The 27,243-nt window shown below is 42.3% G+C and overlaps 2 protein-coding genes across 6 annotated transcripts in view; one reads left to right on the top strand and one right to left on the bottom strand.

The window, feature by feature from the left end:
* The window catches only part of Hsdl2 (Hydroxysteroid dehydrogenase like 2), a 52,282-nt gene extending 42,061 nt beyond the window's left edge, over nucleotides 1–10,221 (top strand). For all 3 annotated transcript variants that reach the window (XM_076172932.1, XM_076172933.1, XM_076172931.1), the window contains exons 5-7: nucleotides 909–1,106; nucleotides 4,687–4,841; nucleotides 9,106–10,221. In XM_076172932.1, coding sequence (XP_076029047.1) covers nucleotides 909–1,106; nucleotides 4,687–4,841; nucleotides 9,106–9,426 — 674 coding nt within the window. In that variant the 3' untranslated portion in view covers nucleotides 9,427–10,221. The remainder of the gene's footprint in view (nucleotides 1–908; nucleotides 1,107–4,686; nucleotides 4,842–9,105) is intronic.
* The window catches only part of Edc3 (Enhancer of mRNA-decapping protein 3), a 46,026-nt gene continuing 28,512 nt past the window's right edge, over nucleotides 9,730–27,243 (bottom strand). For all 3 annotated transcript variants that reach the window (XM_076172929.1, XM_076172928.1, XM_076172930.1), the window contains exons 5-7: nucleotides 15,004–15,172; nucleotides 12,610–12,763; nucleotides 9,730–12,024 (exon numbers count right to left, since the gene is read on the bottom strand). In XM_076172929.1, coding sequence (XP_076029044.1) covers nucleotides 11,457–12,024; nucleotides 12,610–12,763; nucleotides 15,004–15,172 — 891 coding nt within the window. In that variant the 3' untranslated portion in view covers nucleotides 9,730–11,456. The remainder of the gene's footprint in view (nucleotides 12,025–12,609; nucleotides 12,764–15,003; nucleotides 15,173–27,243) is intronic.

Raw genomic sequence — 27,243 nt, forward strand, 5'->3', positions numbered from 1 at the left:
AGAGCTAGTGAAATTGGAAAGAGGTGGGAAGTAAACCAATAGTTTGTAGGTGACACTACTTCTAGCTTGATCAGAAGAGGGAATGAAGCAGTGTCAGAGTTTGGGAGGGTATATGAAAGAAGAAAGTTGAAAGTAAATCTGGGCAAATTTATGGCAATAAGATGTACAAGGGTGACAGTGAATTGGCAAGTTTAAAAGGGGCTGCAAGAATTGCTTAGGGCCACATGTAGCAGGGAAAGGAGGATTCAGTGTGAAGATGAATTCTAGAGCAAGGAGGGGGCTATAATGAAATGTCATGAGAAATAGGTATCTACAGATGAACCCAAAGAGAAGACTATGAGGGGGGGATTGTGCTGATGACACTGTATGGAACAGAGACTTGGAATTTCAATGAGGCAGGAAGGAGCCTAAATGTGTTTGAGGTGGATCTTTAAGAAGTGTGGTAGGGTTTACAATGGTGAATAGAGAAATCAGGTGAGGCACCTAGGAGATGCAGTGGATCAAAGAATGCTGGGATGGTTTGGGCATGTGGAAAGAACAAATGAAGAAAGACTAGCAAAATGAGTATAGAAGGCAGAGGTGAATGGATTGAGGGAAAGGGATATTGAGTGCAAGAGGAATGTCTTGAGCAGGGGAGGGAGAGTGGAAGAGTTAAGTGTTAGTGGAGACTGGTTGTGAATGGGTGAGAAATGTATGCAGCCTGAAGGGACGTGTTCTTGTTAGTATCTTGAGATGTAGGCATATGTTAAGTTATACCATGAAATAGATGCATTAATTTCCAATTCAAAAAGTCTTTTGTAAGGAAGTACTGCCCTAGCCCTCTCTGATAAGATTGTGATATCAAATGGCATCAAGCCTTTAAGTAGATAATAATTTTATTTTTATTTTGTTTATTCTTTTTTAAACAGCTATCATCACTGCTGCCATGGAGATGCTTGGTGGAAAAGAGGTGGGAAGCCAGTGTCGTAAACCTGAAATCATGGCAGATGCAGCATATGTAATCCTCTGTAAAGACTCCCATAGCTACACGGGGAACTTTGCAGTTGATGAAACAGTTCTTAGAGCTGAAGGCATCACAGACTTTGATCATTATGCTGTAGAGCCAGGTGGGTTTTTCTTGTATAGATTAAGATTAATTTTCAAGTTCAAATTGATATCTCTTGTAACTGTCAAGTTAGGTTGTTATAATGTATGTTAGGGAGGACTTTTTATTTTACATTTTGTATTGCTTACCCTGTCTGGGTTATTAGCTGCATGTTATTGTGGTAAAGTAGCATGCAGCTGATACTTTAGGGTCTATATGGAGTGCCTCTATGGACAAGGGTCACACATCATTTTGTCTGTGATAGAGGAAATTTCTGTTCATAAAGAAATTATGATACTTTATTATACTGCGGCTACCCCTCCGTTATGCTGTCCCCATACCCCTTTTTTTTTTTTTTTTTTTTTCTCTCTCTCTCTCTCTTTCTCTTTCTCTCTTTCTCCCTAACCCTGTGGTGGAGGACAAATAATACTGCCACCAAGTCTTCCCACTTGAGTCATACCCCAAAGGGGATATTCCTAAAAAGAGTAAGGCATAAGAGGGTCAGGGGAGTTTTCCAACCAGTACCCTAAGGTTTGGGTCTTTTAATGTGCATGGATGTGGTACAGATGATAGTAAAAGGGAAGAGATAGGCAGTATGTTTATGAGAAGAAAAATTGGGTGAATCTAAGTTGAGGGAGGGGCATGTGTGAGTATGGGAGTGTAGTTGGGAGGTTCTCAGGAGTGAAGAGAGAAGGAGGGAGAGAAGGGGTGGCTATACTAGGAAGTGAAGAGATAGGTAAATGTGTAATGGAGTGGAAGGAGGTTTTTTTTAACCCCTTCCATACGGTGACGCCTACATAGGCGTCATGAAGAGCAAGTGAGTACGCAAGGATGCCGACATTGGCGTCTAGATTATATTTATTGTAGTCATACCTGCGTGACCCCCATACAACTGGCTTCATCATATTTCTATGGTTATCAAAATTCACGAGTGAAAGAGAACGAGTGATAGAGCAGTGACTTTATTTTTTATAATGTGATTATTATGACGCAACATCGCACATCTGGCAGCTAATGCTGCTAGTCGTGCGATGTGCCCCGGAGTGAAGGGGTTAAGGTTAATGTGGATGAAGGTGAAACAGGGAAGGGAGATGTGGGTTTTTGTAAGTGCATATGGGCCTGGTAGTGAGAAGAATGTAGAAGAAAGGGAGGCTTTTTGGATAGATTTAAACAAGTGCATAGTATTAAGAGACCTTAATGATAGGGTAGGAAATGAACTAATAGACAGAGTGGTTGGGAATTGTGGAGTTCCAGAAAAAATCATAATTGAGAGTTGATGGTGGAGATGTGTCTTGAGAGTTAATGATAGCAAATACAGTGTTTAGGAAGAAATCATAAATACACATGGGAAAGGGTGATAGATAGAGCATTAATGAACTATATATTGGTAACCAGGAGTATAGTAGGAAGAGTAAAGGATGTATGTTCTAAGGGGAGAGAGTGGGGGAATATCAGATAATTTTTTGGTAAGGTAAGTTGAGAGTGGAGGATCGATGGAGAAAGAGGAAAACAACAGAAGGTAAGGAAGTGCTTAGAGTGAACTGCTTAAATGAGAAAGAAAAGGAGGAGTACAATAAGAAGCTGAGAGAGGAGTGGGAGGGAGTGAAGGATAGATTAGAACTAGGAGTAGAGGAGGAATGGGGATGATTCAAGGAGGGAGTCATAAGGTGTGCAAAGATGATGTGTGGAACAAAGAGGATGGGAGGAAATAAAAGGAAGAGTAGTGAGTGGTGGGATGAGGAAGCAAAGAAGGGTGTAGAAGAGAAGAAGTGAGCTTTCACAGATTGGTTACAAAATAGGACGAGGGAATCATATGAGAGGTACAAAGTAAAGAGACGAGAGTAAAGCATAAGGTAAAGGAGAGCAGATGTGAAGTGCTAAGAAAATGACCATGATGACTGAGGAAAATGGAGGAGAAATAATGAAAGATGAAGTGAAAGCAGTTGTTAAGAGGATGAGAGCAGGTAAGACACCTGGGTTGGATGGATGTCATGCAGAATGTCTGAAAAAAGGAGGTACAGTGATGGTGGACTGGCTGGTGAGGTTATTTAATGTTTGTTTAAGAGAGGGTAAAGGGGGACAAATGTGAGTATAGTTTCAGAGGGATCAGTTTAAGTGTAGTTGTTGTTGTCGTTCCCTAGACTGTCTGTCCGAGCAGTCCCGTCTCCCCAAGGAATGCCACAGCCGAAACTGGGTTTTCCCACAAATCCTTTATAGAGTGTATGTTGTGTAGTTGGGAAAGCTTATGGGAGGGTCTTGATTGAGTGGAACAGAGGGAGTAATTGGTAAGGAACAGTGTGGGTTTAGGACAGGTAGGGGTTGTGTAGATCAGATTTTTGTGTTAAGACATATATGTGAGAAAGCTTTAGGAAAAGGTAAGGATGTTTTTTTGGGCTATTATACATACATACATATACCAAGGCTTTTTCCCCCTTACTAGGGAGGTAGCCAAAAAGGAAAAGGCATAAAATCATTCCCACCCATTCCATCCCCGAAAACACTCCACACCCCTCCACCCTCCCTCCCTGGAAAAGGCTTATGACAGGGTAGACAGGAAGGCACTATGGGAGTATTGTGAATATGGTGGGAAAGGGAGGACTGGAGGTGGAGGTAGAATGTAGGTTGAGAGAAGCGAGTCAGTGCCTTAGGGGATTAAAAAGTGTAATGAGAAATAGACATTTGGGAATGGATGCTAAGAGGAGATTGTATGAAGGAGTGATTGTGCCAACAGCACTGTACAGGGCAGAAACATGGAACATAAGAGAGGAGGAGTTTGAATGTGTTTGAGATGAGGTGCCTGAGAAGTATGATAGGGGTTACTAGGCTGGATAGAGTGAGAAGGTGAGGAAGAGAATGGGGGTGGAAAGGGAGTTGGGAGATAGGGTTGATGAAAGAGTATTGGGATGGATTAGACACATGGAAAGAACGAGTGAAGAAAGACTATAAAAGAAGTGTGGAAGGCAGATATGGAAAGATTGAACATGAGGGATCAACCTAGGATGAGATGGATGAATGGGGGTAAAAGGGGCTTTGGGAAAGAAGGGAATGTCTGTTGAGGAAAGACAAGAGAGGACAGAAGATAGAGGTGAATGGAGAATGGTTGTGTATGGATGATGCTGTGATGCATGAGATGGAGTGGGTAGGGGATGGGGGGCAGCAGACTGGGAGTATGTGTGGGAAATAAATTGACGCAGCCTGAAGGGATTTCTCCCCATCTATTCTGCATGAGGGGATGGAGAAGGGAGGTTGCCGATTTAATGAAGTGGCCTTGCTGTGGATGTGCTGTGTCTTGCGACACTGCTTTTGACCCAGGGCAGTGGACAAGATGCAGGGATGACCCATCATCCAGGAGGTGCCAAGATAAGAGGGAGGGAAGGAGGTGGATGGTAGTGGAGTATGTTGGGGATGGAATAGTTGGGAGTGGTTTTTATGGCTTTGTTTTTTTGGCTACCTCCCTTGTAAGGGAAAAAAGCCTTGTATATGTATGTATTGCATATTATCTAAGGCAATCAATGATTACTCCCATTTGTTTCCCTCTCATCTTAACTCCTCTATGTTTTCAACAAATAAAGGTATGAATAAAGAAAAATTTCCTTCAACAGGTAAAACTTTGATACCAGACTTTTTCTTGGAGGAGTTTGACACAATGAATGCAGAACAGATGATCAGTGAAGCAGGAGGCAAGCCCAAGTTTGAAGAAGGCAAAGAGGTGGGCCAAGCAGAGGGAAAAGACCAAGCCGAAGGACAAGTAGCTCAGGTAAAAGCCACAAATTTTCTCCTCCTTCCTCCTTGAGAATGAATGATTTGTTAACTCTATTCTAGTGAATTGTCTATACACAACTTATTCCATTTTTCATATTTGAGGTACTTACACACTATACCATGGGACCTTTAGGTTTGGTTGCTTTTCTTACTTGCTTCTACCATGATTGCACATAAATCTTTTATATAAGCTATTGTTTTTTATTATTATTATTATTATTTGGTGGTGTTTAGGAAGAAAGCCAAGCATAAGTACACATGGGAGAGGGTGGTGGATGGAAGGTTGGTGGATAGGGCTTTAATGGACTATATAGTGGTAACCAGGAGAAGAGTAGGAAGAGTTTTGGATGTACATATTTTAAAGGGAGAGAGTGGGTGATATCAGATCATTTTTTGATGGAAGTAATTTGAGAGTGGAGGATAGATGGAGAAAGAAAAAGGACAGAAAGTAGGGAGGTACTTAGAGTGAACTGCTTAAATGAGAAAGAAAAGGAATGTCCCTTCATTACACTTTTTAATCCATTGGTAAAATTGACAACTTGCCAATTACATATAAAATTTTGTATCCTGGCTTTGGTCAGAACCAGCTTGTCTTTCTCATACTGCCCTAGGAGTGGAGGAGGAATGGGGAACAAGGAGGACTGGAGGAAAAGTAGTGAGTGGTGGGATGATGAAGCAAAGAAGGTTGTAGAAGAGAAGAAACAATCATTCACAGACTGGTTACAAAATAGGATGAGAGAATTATATGAGAGGTACAAAGAAAAGAGAAGTAAAGCATAAGATAAATAAGGCAAAAAGGAGAGCACATGTGAAATGGGGAAAGAGTATGACAAAGTTTGAAAGTAGTAAAAAGATGTTTTGGAAGGAAATTCAGAGAGGAAGAGGAGCCAAATCAAGTAGAGAAAAGGTAAAAGATGTGGTTGGAGAGAAGATAGTGGAAGAGACAGCAGTAAGAGGAAGATGGGCAGAGTATTTTGGGGAGTTGCTATATGTGAAGGAGGTTAGGGAAGAAAAGGTAGTTGCAGTTGGAAGCACTAAGAAAATGACAGTGATGAATGAGGAAAATTGAAGAGAAATAAGGAAAGATGAAGTGAAAGCGTTATTAAGATTATGAGAGCAGGTAAGGCACCTGGGTTAGATGGGGGTCATGTGGAGTGTCAAAAAAAGGGAGGTACAGTGATGGTGGACTGGCTGGTGAGGCTGTTTAATGTTTGTCTAAAAGTGGGTAGAGTGCCATAGTGTCTGTATAGTTCCACTTGACAAGTGTGAGTGAAGTAGTTTCAGAGTGATCAGTTTGTTGAGTGTAGTTGGGAGGGTTTTGATTGAGAGGATTAGGAGAAGAACACATGGAGTAATAGGTGAGGAACAGTGTGGGTTTAGGACAGGTAGAGATTGCATGGATCAGATTTTTGTGGTAAGGTAGATATGTGAGAAAACTAGGAAAAGGTAAGGATGTTTTTTAGGCTTTTATGGATTTAAAAAAGGCTTATGACAGTGTAGACAGGAAGGCACTGTGGGAGGTATTGCAGATATATGGGATAGGAGGAAAACTTTTAAGAGTAGTCAAGAGTTTCTATGAGAGTAATAGAGCCAGTGATATCTTATGTTGCCTCGGCTGTTTAATTTGTACATGGATGGGGTGGTGTGAGAGGTAAACACAAGGGTAATGGGCCAGTGATTGGATATGGTTAAAGAAAATGGAGAAAAGTGGGAGATATCCCAGTTGTTGTTTGCTGATGACACTGAGCTTGTAGCAAGATCAGAGAAGGGATTAAGAAAGTTAGTGACGGAGTTTGGGAAGGTGTGTGAAAGAAGGAAATTGAATATAAATGTGAGTAAGGTGATAAGATATACAAGGGGAGAATATGGCAGCAAATTGGAAGTGAACATTATGGGAGACAGTCTGAAGGAAGTGGATAGCTTTAGATACTTGGGTGCAAATGTAGTGGGAAAGGGAGGATTATAGGTGGAGGTAGAATGTAGATTGAGAGATGCAAGTAAATGCCTTGGGGGATTATGAAGTATAATGAGATAGACATTTGGGAATGGATGCTAAGAGGAGATTATATGAAGGAGTGATTGTGCCAATAGCACTGTATGGGGCAGAAACATGGAACATAAGAGAGGAAGAGTTTAAATGTGTTTGAGATGAAATGCCAAAGAAATATGGTAGGGGTTACTAGAATGGATAGTGTGAAAAATGAGGAGGTGAGGAGAGTGGGAATGAAAAAGGAGTTGGGAGATAGGGTTGGCAAAGAGTATTGGGATGGTTTGTGTTTGCCATCATCTTTCCTAGGGGGACGGTGCAGGGGTCGTCCTTAGAGACCAGCATGTCACCAAAGTCCCATAGGAAATAGTTGTGAGTGGCAGCTGATGAGCCATCGGTGGGCAGTGTTAGCTTGGCGCCTGTTTGCATATGTCATCGCTGAGACAGGCTCCGGTAAGTCAAGTGGGACTATGACCAAGCCAAAGGAGAGGAGGGGTGTTCAGACCTCCCATGAATCTGTATGGTGGCATTGTGGTCCCTGGGGCAGGTGAGATATGTCGGCTGTGTTGTTGGTGCCAAGAGCAGCATCTGTAGGCTGGCTCCAGATATCTCCAATGTGCCTAGCTGCAGAGTGCCTATCCCTGTGATGCCCACACCTTGTCATGCAGCATGGCGTGGGCGCTGACAGGTGGCGGAGGGTGACGGGCCAGAAGGCACCATGATGGTAGGTGCCAGCCTTCTCGGGAGACGGCACAAGGGCGGAGGGTACGTGTATCTGGCGAGGCACCCTTTGCATAGCGACATGGTGCATGTGTGCAGTTCCTACTGGGTGTCTGAGACAGTAACCATCAATGCCTCCTGTGGGTGGCAGTGGCGTCGCCACCTCCTGTGGTGACGTAATTGCAACAAGGGAGCAGATGCGGTGATACAGGCCTTTGCAAGTCAGCTGGGCTCCACGGAGGTGGCACTTGCGGTGAGCCAGATGAAGTAGGATAAAGGCCTACTTGTTCGTACGGCCTGCATAAGGGGCATGGGTCCCATGCACGGTGATATTTGAGGCTGGTAGGGCGAAACAGTGAGATGAGGGCCTCTTTGCACCACTACGTGTGCAAAGGCGCGTCACTATCACACAATTTTTGTGGTCCCATTAATGCACACTGTGATTGGCACTGCACTCACAGTCCAGCATATTCACTGTCATCTATTGGTCTAGTTCCGTCAGTGCTCTGTTCACTTACATGCCACCGATTCACGTATTGTCCCATGTTTCACTGTTGCATGTTGCAAGCATTATGCTACTCACTGTGCCATGTTTGTCATGTGTGTGCAACTGAAACATGGGGTGGACAATGTTGAATCTTTTGTGACAAGCGTACAGGAGTGAGCATTGGATGCTCTCTGTATGGGAGACTGGTATAGACTGACGTGGGGGCAGCATCATTCTCCTTATGCAAAAGAGAGTAGATGCCACATAAACACGTATCGATGAAGGCCTAATGGCCATGACAAAGAGTCCTTGTACTGGAAAGTGTCTGGTAGTAGGGGCATGCTACAACACTACTGTACAACCCTACAGTGCCCTTGTTGCATGCCGGGGCACCTTATAGCTATACACCACAGTTTGGACACATGGAAAGAATGAGTAAAGAAAGCTTAGTAATAGGTGTGGAAGGCAAATGTGGAGGGAGTGGACATGAGGGGGTGACCAAACATGAGATGGATGGATGGGGTAAAGTGAGCATTAGGAAAGAGGGGAATGTCTGTTGAGGAAGGAAGGGAGAAGACAGAAGATAGGGTTGAGTGGTGAATGGTTGTGTATGAATGATGCTATGATGTATGGAAAGGAGTGGGTAGGGGATAGAGGTGGGGGTTGAGGGAGTATGTGAATGATATTTTGATGCAGCCCAAAGGGATTTCTCCACTTCTTTTTCTGCATGAGGGGATGGAGAGAGAGGGTCACCAATTAAATGAAGTGGCCTTGCTTTGTCTTGCTACATTGCTTCTGTCCCAGGGCAGTGGACGAAATGCAGGGATGACCTGTGATCCAGGAGGAGCCAAGAAAAGGAGGGAGGGATGGTGAATGGGAGTGGAGTACGTAGGAATGAAATGGGTGGGAGTGGATTTATGCCTTTGACTTTACCTACCTCCCTTGTAAGGGGGAAAAATCGTTGGTATATGTATTGTTTGAAATTCTGTTGCTTACACATTTTCCATGCAACTATTTTAATGTAATTTAGAACACCTTGTATTGTGGTCTTTCAATATTTTGCAGGTGTTTGTAAGGATTGAAGGCCTCTTGAGTCCAGAATTGGTGGAAAAGACCAAAGCATTATACGAGTTTGAAGTAACAGGTGATGAACCAGGCAAGTGGTACCTGGACCTGAAGAATGGTTCTGGTTCCTGTGGACCAGGAGATCCCCCTGCTACTGCTGATGTCAAGTTCACCATGAACAGTGGTGACTTTTTCAAAATGTTCACAGGCTCTTTGAAACCAACAACAGCATTCATGATGGGGAAGATGAAGCTGTCTGGAGACATGGGCAAGGCTATGAAGCTCGAGAAACTAATGGGGAAAATGAAATCCAGATTATAGCTTAGATTGTTGTTTAAAATGAAAGGATACACAAGTACATTGTTGTGCATTCTGTGTTATTGGCATGACTGATAAGAACTTTGTCATTATATTCTATATATCCATGGTCAGTCAACCCTCTTGGTTGGATATAGCCTTGCTTGTTCATAAGTGTCAGTCTGTATGAGCAGCTCCTTTACTTTGGAACATAAATTTTGATGCAGAAGAGGAAATTCCATTCTCAAAATGGGCTTTAGTTTTCACACTATTGATTAAAAAAAAGAAAAGAAAAAAAAAATTCATGGAGGGGAAAGAAAAGTGTCATTGAGTTCCTTCTTTAATTTTCTTAAATGTTGACATTTTTTCAAAACCTCAAACGGAAATACACCTTGTAGTTTTACAGCTTGGGTTTTGCAAAATATTCAAATAGTGTTCAAAGAAGACATTTGATTTCTTCACAAAAATAATTAAATCCATCTTTTAACACCTGTCACTGAATCAACTGACAACCTGATGAGGAAAGGATATCACTGGAAGAATGAAGTCACTATCAGGTACACAGTGGGTTAGACTTAGCCGTGAACTAGTGGCCAGACTATTTATTACCTGGTATTTCATGACAGATTTCACTCGTTTGTCATGTCATACTGATAAAATTGACAACTTGCCAATTACATAGTGTCACACCTTAAAGATTCTGTATCCTGGCTTTGGTCAGAGCCAGTTTGTCTTTCTCATACTGCCCTATCAATGCATATTTGTAATACAGTTTATAATGTATATATATATTGATAAATATATAAATTTTTATACTATTGTATGTTGTTCTGTGGAAAAATACCCCAATCACATGGAAACAGTAAAATTCGACCAGTTCAAATGAATGTAGTCTTTAGTGAAAATGAGTTTCAGAATACCTGATAACGGTAAACTTAACCCTCTCACTGCAGATGGACTTTTGTTTATACAAATAAATTTGCCTGGCAGCACATAGAACAAAAGGTGAAAGGGTCAATGTATACTCTGGTTTGTATGGTGTCTTGACCTAAGGACTTTGTCCAAATTAGCACCCATTGCATTTCAAGCTGAATACCGTCATCTTGCATTAACATGTGAAGTATTATAGCACAGTGCTAAAGAGCTCCAATTTGACCAATCAAGCCTGTTTACTCAAGGTTTAAAATTGTGACATATTTCAGCATTTGGCTATTGGAATGCTTACTAGGTCTTTATCAAAATATGCAAATTATCGTTAGATATCTTGAGAGGGTTTGTTTATCATACAGCAACATTTTATTTCCACTATACATATATCCATTCTATAAAAAATTATAAAATAAGCCTTTTTTCACACTGATCGAAAAGATTATGTAAACTTTGCATTTTCACTAATGTCCAGTAAATGCATTTTCCAAGTGTACATTCAAATGTAGTCCACTGAAAATTGTACAAATTTCAAGTGTTAAAAAAATAACTGTCAAGAAATCTATACTAACCTGAAACCTATTTCAACATGAAAGTAATGTGGCAAGATAAGTACACATGAATATTCTTGAGAATTACATCAAAAGTAAAAACAACTTATGAACTATTAAACTGACAATTTTGTTTAAATTATGCTTGATGTTTATTTCATCAATTGAGGTCACTTTGTAAAAATCATACCCCATGTTATGGCTAGGACTGAATACCCACCAACTGTCACTGTTCTGTCATGAAATAATACAACATAAGAACTCTGTCTCCTCTCAAGGACTGCTGAACTTAAACAGTTTTACTATCCATTTCTTATTAATCAGTTATAATTAAAATAATTTGATCACTTACCAAAGTATTGTGACACTAAAATTAGCATGTTTTATTTTTCTAGTCTTTCTTAAAAGTACTACAAAATTAAACAAAAACCTGCAAGTACATCATTGTGCATGTCCTTACAGTAGCTTGTAAAATCAATTAGTCCTGAGCATTCTTTACACGCATCAAACCTCTCAAGATCACACAACTATTCCTGGTTAAGGAACTTGGGCAATTTGAAATGATGATCTTGACACTCACTCACAAGGATGTAAAGGAATAACAAGTTTAGCCCCAAATGGAGGAGTGTATTTGATGTTGACAGCACGAAAGGTTTGCGACGGAATTGGTAAATTGACAAGGTATACTTTCCCTCTTGTTGGCGTGTAGGCAAGAGGTAAAGATGGGCAGAGCACCAGACGAGCAGGAAGTGGTGCAGGTGATAGTGCAGGAATGTCAGAAGGAGGATCCAAGGCTACTACAGGGGCTCGGCAAGTGGAAGCCCATGCACTTGTGTGAGTGTACCACGAGTGTTTTCTCACAGGTGACTCCATGTTGTGATCGTCCCGAGCATCCACTATTAGGTCCACAGTTGAGGGCAAAGAGTTTGGGTCAGTGGTGGTGGATCCACTAGTTAGAGAGTACAACTGCAGCTCATGGCTGACAAGAAGTGGAGGTTGAGCGGATTGGTTTGGAGTGACAATAACTGTCCGAACACCATGAGATTCCAGCTGCCGGGCAGTATTAATCCCAGAAGCTCCTTGAAGGTGAAGACCAGCCAGCACTACTACCACAGCACATTGGTGACTATTTCCAGGTTTGAGTCTGCAGAACAATAATAAAGCTTTACACACACATATACCAAAGGATCTCCCACTTACTAGAGAGGTGGCTAAGCTGAAACATACACCCACACTACACCCATCAAAACATATTCATTGCTCCTCCCATCTATGCACCATTTGGATGACTGTCTCTCACGACACTGCTCTGGACAAGGCACTGCAATGTCTCATTGCTTCACTATATAGTGACCCACCCCACTTCTTAAACCACTTAATTTTGCAGAGCAGGCAAAATGAATATCCCAGGTGCTTCACCAGCCTTCATCACTTTCAATGTCTTTTGTATCTCGTCTTTCCCAATTGCCCCTTCATTTTTTTTCTCCCATCAAAACCATTTTCCTAAGATTTCCATCTGCCACAATCCCCTTTAACCTCTTCCACATTCAACAGCTCCCTGAAATACTCAACCCCTCCCACTCATCACATTTACTTCTAACCCCTCTTCCCCTCATCACATTTACTTCCATTAACATCTGTCAATCTGCACCTTTTACCCTTCCTCATGTTGAAGGCATTAAGTTAACAAATATAAAAGTAGAGCATGTCAACTGTATGTGAATCTCACCTATGACATCCACCTATCAGAGTAAGAATAATGTCTGTAGCTCCTCGTCCAATCATTTCCAATTGTCTGCTAGAGGTGAGTCCATGCTGATATGCCATAGAAAAAAGAGCACTTCTAAGAGAAGATTTCACTGATGGAACAAGTAAACCTGAATCTGCAAAGGGCAAAAGAAGAGAAAATAGCTGAAATATGTATGCTTAACTTGTCCAAAGACGGTTTCCTATTTATATGATCCTGACTGCCACTAGGTCATCTTATTCAGGGACCAAAAATAGGTAGCTCTTCCTGGTTGTCCTGCAAGATGGACATCAAAAAGAACCATTTCCAGGTTAATCATCTTCAAATTCTATCAATACCCTTTTATTCGTCTGTTTTCATTTATTCCATATCATCCCACACAAAGACCCAATTACTAAGGTTCTGGTTGAAGTCTTCCTCACAGACCCTCTTTTGCCTTGACTCTTCACAGGAGGAAAATACAATGAGGAGGCTCCTAAGGTCCTCACTCCATCCTATTTAGTTGTCTTCTATGACATGCATGGGGACAGTGTTGACATTCTTATTCCCATACCATAGTGGAATAGAAAACAGAGGATGTGGAGACTTTGGAGAGGTGAAGGTTTGATTAAAGGAAGAACCAAAAAAGAAGGGATAGCAATAGTTCAAAGGCAACTTATGGTTCCTCTATAAGTGGAGGTCTTTCTTTGATAATGACAAATGATGTGTGGCTCTGGTCCAGAATGGGTTATAGCCCAAGTAGAAAGCAAAAAGGAAAGCTATAGGAAAGGGAAAAAAAAAACAAAAAGCTATAGGAAAGGGAAAAAAAAGCAAAAAGGAAAGGGGAAGGATGTTTTTTGGGCCTTTATGGATCTGAAAAAGGCTTACGATAGGGTAGACAGAAAGGCACTGTGGGAGGTTATGCGGATATACGGGATAGGAGGAAAGCTTCTCGGAGCTGTCAAGAGTTTTTATGAGAGTAGTAGAGCTTGTGTCAGGATTAGAAATGGAGAGAGTGAGTGGTTTGAGGTAAAGGTGGGACTTCGTCAAGGATGCGTTATGTCACCCTGGCTGTTCAACTTATACATGGATGGGGTAGTGCGAGAGGTAAATGCAAGGGTAGTGGGTCACGGATTGGAGATGGTTAAAGAAAAGTGGGAGGTGAGCCAGCTGTTGTTTGCGGACGACACTGCGCTTGTGGCAGGATCGGAGGAGGGATTGAGGAAGTTGGTGACAGAGTTTGGGAGAGTGTGTGATAGAAGAAAGCTGAAGATAAATGTGGGTAAAAGTAAGGTGATGAGATGTACAAGGGGTGAAAGTGGCAGTAATCTGGAAGTGAGCATTAAGGGAGAGTAACTGGAGGAAGTGGATAGTTTTAGATACTTGGGTGCAAATGTGGCAGGAAAAGGTGGAGGTAGAATGTAGATTGAGAGAAGCAAGTAAATGCCTTGGTGGATTGAAAAGTGTAATGAGGAATAGAAATTTGGGAATGGATGCTAAAAGGAGACTGTATGAAGGAGTGATTGTGCCAACATCACTGTATGGAGCAGAAACAAGGAACATAAGAGAGGAAGAGAGAAGGAGCTTGAATGTGTTTGAGATGAAGTGTCTGAGAAGTATGATGGGGCTTACTAGGCTAGATAGAGTGAGAAATGAGGAGGAGAACAGGGGTGGAAAGGGAGTTGGGAGATAGGGTTGATGAAGGAGTATTAGGATGGTTTGGACACATGGAAAGAATGAGTGAAGAAAGACTAGTAAAGGAGGTATGGAATGCAGATGTGGAGGGAGTGAACATGAGGGGACGTCCTAGGATGAGATGGATGGATGGGATGAAGGGGGCTTTGGGGAAGAGGGGAATGTCTGTTGAGGAAGGACAGAAGACGGGTGAATGGAGAATGGTTGTATATGGAAGATGTTGTGATGCATGAGGTGGGATGGGGGGTGAGGTAGTGTGTGTGAGCAAAATTTTGACGCAGCCCGAAGGGATTTCTCCCCGTCCTCTCCTTGATATGGGGAGTCGCCGATTTAATGAAGCGGCCTTGCTGTGGATGTGCTGTGTCTTGCGACACTGCTTCTGACCCAGGGCAGTGGACAAGGTGCAGGGATGACCCGTCATCTAGGAGGTGCTAAGATGGGTGGGAGGGTGGAGGGGTGTGGAGTGTTTTCAGGGATGAAATGGGTGGGAATGTTTTTATGCCTTTTCCTTTTTGGCTACCTCCCTAGTAAGGGAGAAAAAGCCTTGGTATATGTATGTATGTAGAAAGCAAAAATCGAAAGACACCTAACAGCTAAAGGAAATTGTCTCGAACCAGTTCATGAATTTTATTTCAGTGCTGTGATTACCCTTCCTAATACCCATTCACTGTATCTTAAATCATGCAATAGTCTTTTACTTACCAGTTGTGTAAAGAACTTCTCCTGCACCACTTGGTGGTAACGTGATCTGACTCAGTGGTTTGGGTTTTGCTGGTAACACATTTTCATCACATCGATATTTCTTCTCAGATCGTTTGTCAGCTTGACGCACCACATCTGGCTTTAGGCTTTGGATTTCTTCAAATACTGCCTGAAACATTCAAATTACTCCATGAAACAAAACAAAATATATTCATCTATATACCACAAAGCCTCTTCCCCTTTCACACATCCCATGCCTATCCAACAATCATTTGGTTTCCCTTTTATCTTTACCCCTTGTGGATGAAGGATTACCCCTGCCCCTTGCCCACTGCCTGGGTCAGAAGCAATGCAGCTAGACACAGCACATCCACAGCAGGGCCCAACAGCTGACACAATGCATCTACAGTAAGGCCCCTCATGCAGAAAAAAAGATGATGGGAAGAAATCCCTTTGGGCTGCCTCACACATAACCAACTCCCTACCCCCCCTCCCTTGCATCAAGTATCATCTATATACAGCCATTCACCACTCCTGCTTACTCCCTTCCTTGCTCAACAAACATTCCCCTCTTATTCAATGCACCTTTCACCCCATCCATCCATCCATCTCATCCTCAGTTGTCCCCTCAAGTTCCCTCCATTCATCTCTTGTCTTCCACACCTCTTTTACTAATCTTTCTTCACTAATTCTTTCCATGTGTCCAAACATCCCAATATTCTGCCATCTCATTTTCCACCACTACTCTCCTCCATACCTCTTTGTTTCTCACTCTATTCAACCTTGTGACCCCTACTACACTTCTCAGACATTTCATCTCTGCCTCTTTTAAATTCCAAGTCTGCCCCATACAGTGCTGTCATGACAATCACCCCTTAATGTCTCTTTGCATCCATTCCCAAAAGCCTATTTCTCATGACACTTTTTAATCCCCCAAGGTATTTACTTGCTTCTCTCAGTCTACAATTAACCTCCACCTCCACTCCCTTTCCTGCCACATGTGACCCCCAAATGCCTAAAGATATCCACTTCCTCCAACTTCCCTCTTTAAAGACTTACTTCCAACTCACTGGCATCCTCTTCCCTTATACATCTCATCACCTTACCCTTGTTGAGATATATTGCACATCACAGGATGTCACACTACAAGAAGATAGATATCAAGCCAGACAACATTGCATATGTCTCAGCAGCAGCACCAAGTGGCTGTTGAGCATCAGGTCTAACTAGAACCTGTCCAGAGGCCACTTAACAAAGGAATTAGGCTGACCTGACCTTGACCTCTTAGGACACCTGGTCCACACAAGAGACGACCATTAAGAAGTGTACATCCACAGAAGGAATTACCCTTTTATTTTTCACCATATATTATTAAAAATATGTCATGTCCTTCTGTGTACCATAATTGTATATATTTTTGTTTAATGTTGTGTCACTTAACCATGCAAATACCTACTTCTGTCATTGTAAATATTACTGAACAACAAAAAATTGATGTAGTGGCAACTGTTACAGCCTTCATGGTCAGCTGCCTTGCTTCTTAGTGCAGATCTCGACTGGCTCTACACAATATAACTGGCTGTGATTTATTAGAGTAAATCCATAGAACTAACCAGCCTTTACTTGCTCCGCTACTCACATCGCCTCCAAAAGTGTGGACAGCAACCTTCCACATTTTCTGGTAGCAGCCATGGGATACAAAGATCACCACAACCCAACATTCTCATAGCAGCGGTCAGTGATAAAGATTGTCTACAATGCAGCTCCACTTCTCAAAGCAAGTCTACCCAGGGACGCTATCCAATGTAGCCAGCAACATTACTATAAGGCAATCAACTCCAACATAGCCAGCAAATTACTACAAGGCAGCCAACTCTAATGTAGCCAACAACATTACTAGCCACAGACCTCTTATGCCTATTCACCCGCAATCACCCAGCACCACAGAAAAAAAGCCCTATCTTAGGACCACTACCATGCAGGGACAAGATGACCGCCCACCCACCATCACCCAGCAACACAGACAAAAGCCCCATCCCAGAACCACTAGTGCAGCCAAATTGACCACACACAAGCCTACATCCAGACTCGTTTTTCCAACCCCTCCACGAGCCCTCCACTTCTCAAAGGAATCTACACTAAAAGTCCTGATATATTAATACATACATACATATACCAAGGCTTTTTCCCCTTTCCAAGGGAGGTAGCCAAAAAGGGAAAGGCACAAAAACACTCCCACCCATTTCATCCCTAAATACACTCCACACCCCTCCCACCCTTCCTCTCATCTGAGCACCTCCTGGATGACGGGTCATCCCTGCACCCTGCCCACCGCCCTGGGTCAGAAGCAATGTCGCAAGACACAGTACATCCACAGCAAGGCCGCTTCATTCAATCGGCGACCCCCCCTCTCCTTCCCCCTTTGCATATAAGGCGAGGACGGGGAGAAATCCCTTCGGGCTGCGTCAAAATTTACTCACACATACTACCCCACCCCCCACCCCCCTGGCCATTCCTCCTCATACAGTCACAACATCATCCATATACAACCATTCTCCACTCACCTCTGTCTTCCGTCCTCTCCCTTCCTTCCTCAACAGACATTCCCCTCTTCCCCAAAGCCCCCTTCACCCCATCCATCCACCTCATCCTAGGACGTCCCCTCATGTTCACTCCCTCCACATCTGCCTTCCATACCTCTTTTACTAGTATTTCTTCACTCATTCTTTCCATGTGTCCAAACCATCCTAATATTCTTTCATCAACCCTATCTCCCAAATCCTTTTTTACCCGTTCTCCTCCTCACCTCCTCATTTCTCACTCTATCCAGCCTAGTAACCCCCACCATACTTCTCAGACACCTCATCTCAAACACATTCAAACTCCTTCTCTCTTCTTCTCTTATGTTCCACGTTTCTGCCCCATACAGTGCTGTTGGCACAATCACTCCTTCATACAGTCTCCTCTTCGCATCCATTCCCAAATGTCTATTCCTCATTACACTCTTTAAACCACCAAGGCATTTACTCGCTTCTCTCAATCTACATTCTACCTCCACCTTCACTCCACCTTTTCCTGCTACACTTGCACCCAAGTATCTAAAACTATCCACTTCCTCCAGTTGCTCTCCCTTAATGTTCACTTCCAGTCTACTGCCACTTTCACCCCTTGTACATCTCATCACCTTACTTTTACCCACATTTATCTTTATCTTTCTTCTATCACATACTCTCCCAAACTCTGCCACCAGCTTCCTCAATCCCTCCTCTGACCCTGCCACAAGCGCAGTGTCGTCCGCAAACAACAGCTGGCTCACCTCCCACTTTTCTCCATTTTCTTTAACCATCTCCAATCCCTGACTCACTACCCTAGCATTCACCTCTCGCACCACTCCATCCATGTATAAGTTGAACAGCCAGGGCGACATAACGCATCCTTGACGAAGTCCCACCTTTACTTCAAACCACTCACTCTCTCCATTTCTAATCCTAACACATGCTCTACTACTCTCATAAAAACTCTTGACAGCTCCCAAAAGCTTTCCTCCTATCCCATAAATCTGCATAACCTCCCACAGTGCCTTTCTGTCTACCCTATCATAAGCTTTTTCCAGATCCATAAAAGCCCAAAAAACATCCTTCCCCTTTCCTATAGCTTTCTCACATATCTGTCTTACCACAAAGATCTGATCTACACAACCTCTACCCGTCCTAAATCCACACTGTTCCTCACCAATTACTCCTTCTGTTCCTCTCCTAATCCTCTCAATTAAGATCCTCCCATAAGCCTTCCCTACTACACTCAACAGGCTAATCCCTCTGAAACTACTACATTCACACTTGTCCCCTTTTCCCTTGTAAAGAGGAACTATACAGGCACTACTCCAGTCCTCCGGTACTCTACCCTCTCTCCAGCAAACATTAAATAACCTCACCAACCAGTCCACCATCACTGAACCTCCCTTTTTCAGACATTCTGCATGACATCCATCCAGACCAGGTGCCTTACCTGCTTTCATCATCTTTACAACTGCCTTCACCTCATCCTTCCTTATTTCTCCTCCATTCTCCTCACTCATCACTCTCATTTTCTTCGCATTTCCCACTGCAGCTATCTTTCCTTCCCTATCCTCCTTCACATTCAGCAACTCCCTAAAATATTCTGCCCATCTTCCCCTCACTGCCATCTCTTCCATTATCATCTCTCCATCTGTACCTTTTACCTTTTCTTCCCTACTTGATTCGCCTCCTCTTCCTCTCTTAATTTCTTTCCAAAACATCTTTTTATTACTTTCAAAATTTTCTGTCATACTCCTACCCCATTTCACATCTGCTCTCCTCTTTGCCTCCTTTAATAAATAGATAAAAAAATTAACATGTCTGTTTTTGGCAAAATGATCTAGCTGGCGACGGTGATTTGGTAACAGTCCATGAGAACCTGATTGGCTAAGAGAGTGGTGACATCATGGCAACGGGGACAACTGATTGGCCGTGAGTGGTGACGTCATGGCAACGAAGACGACCAATTGGCCTAGAACACTGACGTCACAGCAACAGAGACGATTGATTGGCTGCAAACAAAGCAAACTCGCCCTAAGGGCCGAGCCCCCCGAAGGGCAGGGTGCAAAGCGCCTACTTGCAAAGCAAGCAGCATCGCAGGCCAAGCGCCCATGGCGGAGAAGCCGGCACTTGTATATATATATGTATATATATTAGTAAAGGGGGGGAGCAGGTTCTCAGTAATACACATGGAGTTAAAAACGACAGCATTGTTGTAGTTGTTCAGTTTTTTCTTTGTATTCTCGATTTTCCTGATGAGAGATTTTCCATTAACTGGGTGAATTGAAACTAAGTGTCTATATTCTTCCATTTGTTCTCATTTGACACCGACGTTTCGTCTTAAACAAGACATTATCAAGATATAACTGAAATAACAAAAATTACATGGTAACAGTAAAGGTACTAGACAATATCAAGATATAACTGAAATAACAAAAATTACATGGTAACAGTAAAGGTACTAGACAATATCAAGATAAAACTGAAATAACAAAAATTACATGGTAACAGAAATAATAAAGGTGACAGATTTGTGAAAATAAATACGAAGACTTACATTTAAAGGGGGGAAGAGAGGAAGAAGGGTGTGACAATCGGGGATGACAGAAGTATATATACATCATAGGAGTTTCCATAACACTGCACTCAGGAGGGATGATTTGATCAACAACACCAAAATTATTGGATCGAACAATGACCCTAGGAGACTACAACTACTCAAAGCCTTTCACATTAAGGACAGAACACCGGTTAACATCCAAAGCAATGTAATCTCTTCTATCCCATTATTTAAAAATTGCCTCCCTACAAATGAGAACAACAAAATCAGAGTTCTCATCTATTATAAAAATCCAAAAACTTCCTCCCTGATCATGACAATTTGTCTAGGCGATCAGACTTCACATCTAAAACTAATGTAGTGTATCAATATCAATGTTCTACAGGAAATTGTAATTTCCTCCCTCATTCCTACATTGGTTTTACTAGATGTAAAGTCAGCCATCGCCTAACTTTCCACCTACAAGAGGGAGCAATCAAAGAACATCATAGGAGTTTCCATAACACTGCACTCAGGAGGGATGATTTGATCAACAACACCAAAATTACTGGATCGAGCAATGACCCTAGGAGACTACAACTACTCGAAGCCTTTCACATTAAGGACAGAACACTGGTTATTAACATCCAAAGCAATGTAATCTCTTCTATCCCATTATTTAGAAATAAAAATCCCCCCCTCACTCTACCCCTTCTCTCTCTCTCCCTTCACCTCCACCTCCTCCCCCACCCTCGGTGACCGCACCCGCCTGACCCTCCCCCACCCCCCCTTACCCCTTGACCTCTGAGGTCCTTATTGTCTGTCCCTTCCCCCCCCCCTTGTCTGACCTGATCTTAGGTATATATACTTCTGTCATCCCCGATTGTCACACCCTTCTTCCTCTCTTCCCCCCTTTAAATGTAAGTCTTCGTATTTATTTTCACAAATCTGTCACCTTTATTATTTCTGTTACCATGTAATTTTTGTTATTTCAGTTTTATCTTGATATTGTCTAGTACCTTTACTGTTACCATGTAATTTTTGTTATTTCAGTTATATCTTGATATTGTCTAGTACCTTTACTGTTATCATGTAATTTTTGTTATTTCAGTTATATCTTGATAATGTCTTGTTTAAGACAAAACGTCGATGTCAAATGAGAACAAATGGAAGAATATAGAGACTTAGTTTCAATTCACCCAGTTAATGGAAAATCTCTTATCAGGAAAATCGAGAATACGAAGAAAAAACTGAACAACTACAACAATGCTGTCGTTTTTAACTCCACATGTATATATATATATATATATATATATTTTTTTTTTTTAACTGTGTTATATTGTAAATTTTCACATTTCCTCTTATATACATATATTCATACTCATTTTGTTTTACAGCACTCTACCATCTGTGTTCATCTCACCTCACCACGAGCCAAAATACCTCATCACCCAGGAGCCAGACCATCACCATATCACCTTTGGTGGATACAGTTTCTGTGATAGGTTTCACCAAGTGGCTACTCTCTGTTACCTTTGTGTTTATATTTTATCACATCCCACACATCTCAACCCACACATAATTATTGTACTCATTCCCATTCTGCCAAAATCTCACACACTCCAAACATGTCTACCACTTCTGATAACAAATCTCCACACACCCCCACCAAAGACACAAAATCTCATAGCAATAATCAAGGAAGAGAATATTTTACCAAAATTTAATGGACTACACATTCCCGTACACAACCTACTCTCCAAAGTTGAATCTGAAATCACACATAGAAGTGTCATGGATGATAAAACAAAATTTTCCATCCTCAAATCAAGGATAGATCTTAATGAAACACTCGCAGGTGATATAATCCAGTCCAACATTTTTTTGAGGAAACAGACACATATCCAGAGTTTGTTAAATATTTCAAAAACTCCTTTGCAGCATTTAATCAACTTGGCTCACTTTCATCCCTCTTCTCAATGGCCACAATGTATAATACTGGCCCACATAAAACAAAGGAAAGAGCAGTAAAAATTGCATCCACTTTCAAAAGCGAGATCAGGGAAAGCCCCAAAAATTTAGACTGGGTTACAGACAACAAAATTTCTCAAACACGTAGTCTCACTGCTAGCCTATTTCTGACTACTTTCTCAATTACACCCATACACACTCCAAAAAGCTGGCACAATTTCATTCACACCAGGCACCACACTAGAAGAATTTTCCAGGAAATTCTCGGTTGGTAGAGTCTCTGACTGTCACTACAGTGGTCTGGGTTCGAATCCTGCCCAGGGCTGAAATAATTTCAGTATCGCTGCACTTTGAGTCGTTACTACAACTCTCGTGGGCGGGGGGGTTGGGGGTGTGTGTGTGTGTAAGGTCACAGCATTACCCATAGATCAGTCATACAAGCTCTAAGCTCTCTTCCAGGAGGGAAATAGCTATTGATCACGAGTCCAACCTGTGATCCAAAGACCAAGGTGAATCACAGTCAGTCTGTACCTATCACCCCCACCCTACAGTAGCCCAAATACAAAGGATTACAAAGGAGGAGCATGCCAACAGGAGACCTTTTGGTCCATAACTAGGTCGGATGGGGGGGGGGGGAATTATAATGATAAATAAAAGTTATAATAATAAGTAAATAAATAGGTTACCGGTAAGTTAAATAAACTGGAAAAGAGTAAATAATAAGTTGACAGATATATATATATACAGTGAGACCTCTCATAAATGGACGTTAATTAGCTGTGTTTGCGGTGTTTTCGGTGTTTTGGAGTGGTTATTGGGTGGCATAGTTATTGCATGCACTAAACAACAGCACCAAAAACACCGAAAACACAGCTAATTAATGTCCGTTAATGAGAGGTCTCACTGTATACCAAAGGCTTTTTCCCCCTTCCAAGGGAGGTAGCCAAAAGTGATGTATCATCATTTCTAATTGCCTTATGTATTTGAGTTAGATATTTCGATGTCTAATCTCACTGGAAACAGTGACCATGTAAATATTTTTCCCTTGTCAGCAACCTTGCCGGATTGATGTATATAATGAACTGTTCCTCTTTGGAGAGCGGAATAAATACAAGAAGACCTCGGCTATTTTATCTCCACGCCTCCACTCTAGAAGCCGCTCTACTCACATGCTATTCACTCATATGTTGGAGCACTCCATCCAACATACTTGGTACCAGCGCCGGGATCACCACCAACATATTGGGTGGCAGGTAATGAACGCTAGCCGCTGAGCATTCCAACAGGACACCCAACTAGCCGATTTCCACGTCTAAGCCACTGTCAGCCATTCATCCAAACATCAAACATGGGACATTGTCTCCACCATTCTCCAATGGAAGTATCGCTCCCAGCAACACTCTGCTATTCGAACACGGACAGCTCTACACATGACATCGTTTCCACCATTCTCCAATGGAAGTATTACTCCCAGCAACACTCTAACATTTGGTTCAGCACCTACCAAAAACTGAAGTCCACACTGAACTAACCATACCTATCTCCACTTGCTTGTACTTATTGTCTTCCTATTTACAGATTCTCATTCACCCACCCCTACGAGACCACTTCACCATTGCATCAAATCCATCGGTCTGTAAGTAGATACCTCAATTTTCAGGCTAAAGCTTAGTTCAGTCAGTAGCATGAGTGAGTTACCAAAGTGAAGGCATTTATATGATTTTTTTTCATGTTTTTTCAAGCCATGATTTATTTCATTTTAAAGGACAAAGGTGTGCATGAAAAATCCCTACTCCCAAACCTCACACTCCTACAACACACGTTCCAAGCTGGCACCCACCAACGCAAATAACACAGATTCCAGTCAACCACTCAGAAAACCAACACTGCTACAAATTTACTCACACTCATTAAACACGATCACACTCTTCCGAAATTTGACGGAGATAATGTAGCTATTCACACTCGGTTAGAAGACGTAAATTCAGAAATACAGCATACACAAGTCAAAGACGAACAAACAAAAATAGCGGTCCTAAATCACGCATTGATTTCAATAACACTTTGGCCAGTGGCATAGTACAATCAGACGCCTTCCATCAAACACAAACATACGACCAGTTCGTAGAACAGTTCAAGAAATCTTTCGCAGAATTTGAACACTTAGGCTCTCTCTCACCCCTATACACACTCGCAAAAAACTTCAACACAGGCCCTTACAACACGAAGGAAAGAGCGGTCAAGATCACAAGTGATTTCAAACAAGAGCTCAAAGCCGCACTCACATCCTCACCCTGGCTTGAAAATGACAAAATGACCTTAGACAACGTAGTCTCACTCCTCAGATACCTCAGACTGATATCACAACTTCACCCAGAGACACTGCAGAAAACAGCCACAATACCTTTCCTTCCAGACACAACACTCGTAGACTTTTCTTGAAAGTTTTCAGACACAACCACGGTAAAAACACAGATTCAACAACAAACCCTTCCAATCACACAGACATCCACAGTAGCACAAATCTCACAATTAAGCAACACCAGGGGCAGAAAAATGTCACGCACATGATCATGACAGTGATCACTCTAAAGAACACCCTTCTTTTGCACAATCTACAACAAACTGGAACATAGCACCAGCAGGTGTTATTTCAGGAAACCAACAACCTTCTGCCAATACCACAGCCCATGTTTCCATGACACAAACCAATGTTGTGTTCTAAAAACACAAAACCAGACTTCATACGCACCTCCCCAACACTCGCCTATTGGTAACACAAACAAACAAAACAAAATATGACTGTTGTCCCAGAGTGACATACACACATGACCTCACAAGACCCAGTCACCCCCCCTCCCCTACCAGTACTCACAATGACAGCTCAACACTCTCCATCTTCTATGACACTTCAAGCCACTGTCAACAGCATTCAACAAGTACTCTTTCTGGACATGGGCTCTCCCATAAACATCATGTCAAAACTTGCTTTCGACAAGTTTAGGTTCAGGCATCGTAGAGTTACGATTCTAGAACCCACAGACAGTAGACAGTGTTCCCTTCCCCATCATTGGCAAGATCAACTTAGACATCTCCCTACATGGAAATTGCCCTCCCATTGTCACGACAATATACGTAGCTGAAGTTGTATTTCCTGCAGACATTCTTATAGGGTTGACATGGATGCAAGATAACCACATAACCATCTACCCTGCTAAACACGGTATTGTCTATCATAACTACTTCATACATGCTCTAGAAACAACAAACACGCATGTCACAAACATTAATGTGGTCAAGCAACATGCACAAACAGATGAAACAAACGCACAAGAGACAAATGCAGCAGACACATCTAATACTACCACTCACCCAGGTACCTCAACACACACATGTAACAGACGCAGACAAAAGAAACATTTCCACAGACGTCCCTGAGCTCACCTTGGAATACACAACCATCTCATAAATCTTTCACACTCTCACAAAAACTCATGCAGTCGTATTCAGTGAGAAAACATTGTATTCACGCAAGTACACAAAGCTTCATGTTCATGTTTTCCAAGCTCTGAACTCAGATGTCCTCTGCATCACAGACACTTGCTGCATATCTAGTGTTTCTCTCCTCTCTGCCATAACAAACACATCAAAGCACATACAACCATCATAGTGGCGAACAACACAAATGCACCTCTCCACCTAACCAAAGGCACAAACATTTGTGGTTTCACCATATACCCTACTCAATTATACACATAATTGAGCAGGACAAGATATCAAATGTATGTACCATCAACACTGGACAACAGAACACACAAACCACTGGAGAACAGAACACGCAGCAACCCATCCAAGCATCTCATATAAACAACACTTTCCAGAAGCACAAACAGATCTCCTTATGCTCATGAACACATACAGGCATGCCATTGAACTTCCAGGCAAACCACTAGGTCTCACAAACATAATAGAACACCACATACCCCTTCGACAGCATGCCAAACCACTTTATATACCAGAATACAGACTACCACATAGCAAACACAACATTGTTGACAACATTATTACAGACATGTTCACCCAAGACATTGTAGAGCAAAGTTTGTCCCCTTGGAATTTCCCCCTCTTCATTGTTCCTAAACATGACAGCTCCTTCTGCCCTGTTGTAGACTTTCGTGAGCTCAATAAACTCACTTTTCCTGAAAGATCTCCTATACCTCATTTGCAAGATATATTACACCCTATAGGTGAACACAACACTGTCTTTTCCACTCTCGACCTATGTCAGGATATTTCCAAATACCTCTCGATGCTGAGTCAAAGTCACTAACAGCCTTTAGTACAAGTACGGGCCACTACCATTTCAAAAGATTGGCCATGGGACTTGTCTCTGCTCCCTCCATGTTTACTAGAAGGACTCATAGGGAAAACAGTTTTCATTTACTTGGACAACATAATCATTGCCTCAAAGTCACTCACCGAACACCTTTCCACACTTGAAACTGTCCTCTCAAGGCCAGCCACGGCAGGTCTAAAATTAAAACTCAAGAAGTGTTCCTTCCTCAAAAGGGAAATACATTTCCTAGGACACGTCCTCAACAGAACATCACCTCTCAGGACAAAGTTAAGGCTGTCCTAGACTTTCCATGCCCTACTTACACCGAACATGTCAAGTCATTCTTGGGTTTATCAGGTTTCTACAGGCGTTTAATTGAGGGATATGCTCACATTGCAGCTCCATTAACAGCCCTTCTCACAAAGGATACAACCTTTACCTGGACACCTGAACACCACACAGCTTTCCACAACTTAACCCCTACCATACGGTGCCGCACACGTAGGCGTCATGAGGAGCAAGTGGATTCGTGACGCTGCCATATCGGTGTCTTGATTATATTTATTGTAGTCACCCCTGCACTTTTACATTCTCCCTAATATGCACTGAATCCCATTCTCTATGGTTTTCAAAATCCACGGGTGAAAGAGAGAACGATCGATATAAGCGGTGACTATATTTTATGATGCGAGTATTATTACGACACGTTGTACGGCTAGCATTGGCTGCTGCCCGCGAGATCTAAGTCCCGGAGTGAAGTGGTTAAAACAAGCTCTCACAACAGCTCCTGTCCTTGCATTTCCTAATTTCTCAAACCTTTCACATTCTGTACAGAT

This window comes from Oratosquilla oratoria, chromosome 33 (genome assembly GCF_046742065.1).
Source record: "Oratosquilla oratoria isolate Oo_2021 chromosome 33, ASM4674206v1, whole genome shotgun sequence".
Taxonomy (NCBI): Eukaryota; Metazoa; Arthropoda; class Malacostraca; order Stomatopoda; family Squillidae; genus Oratosquilla; species Oratosquilla oratoria.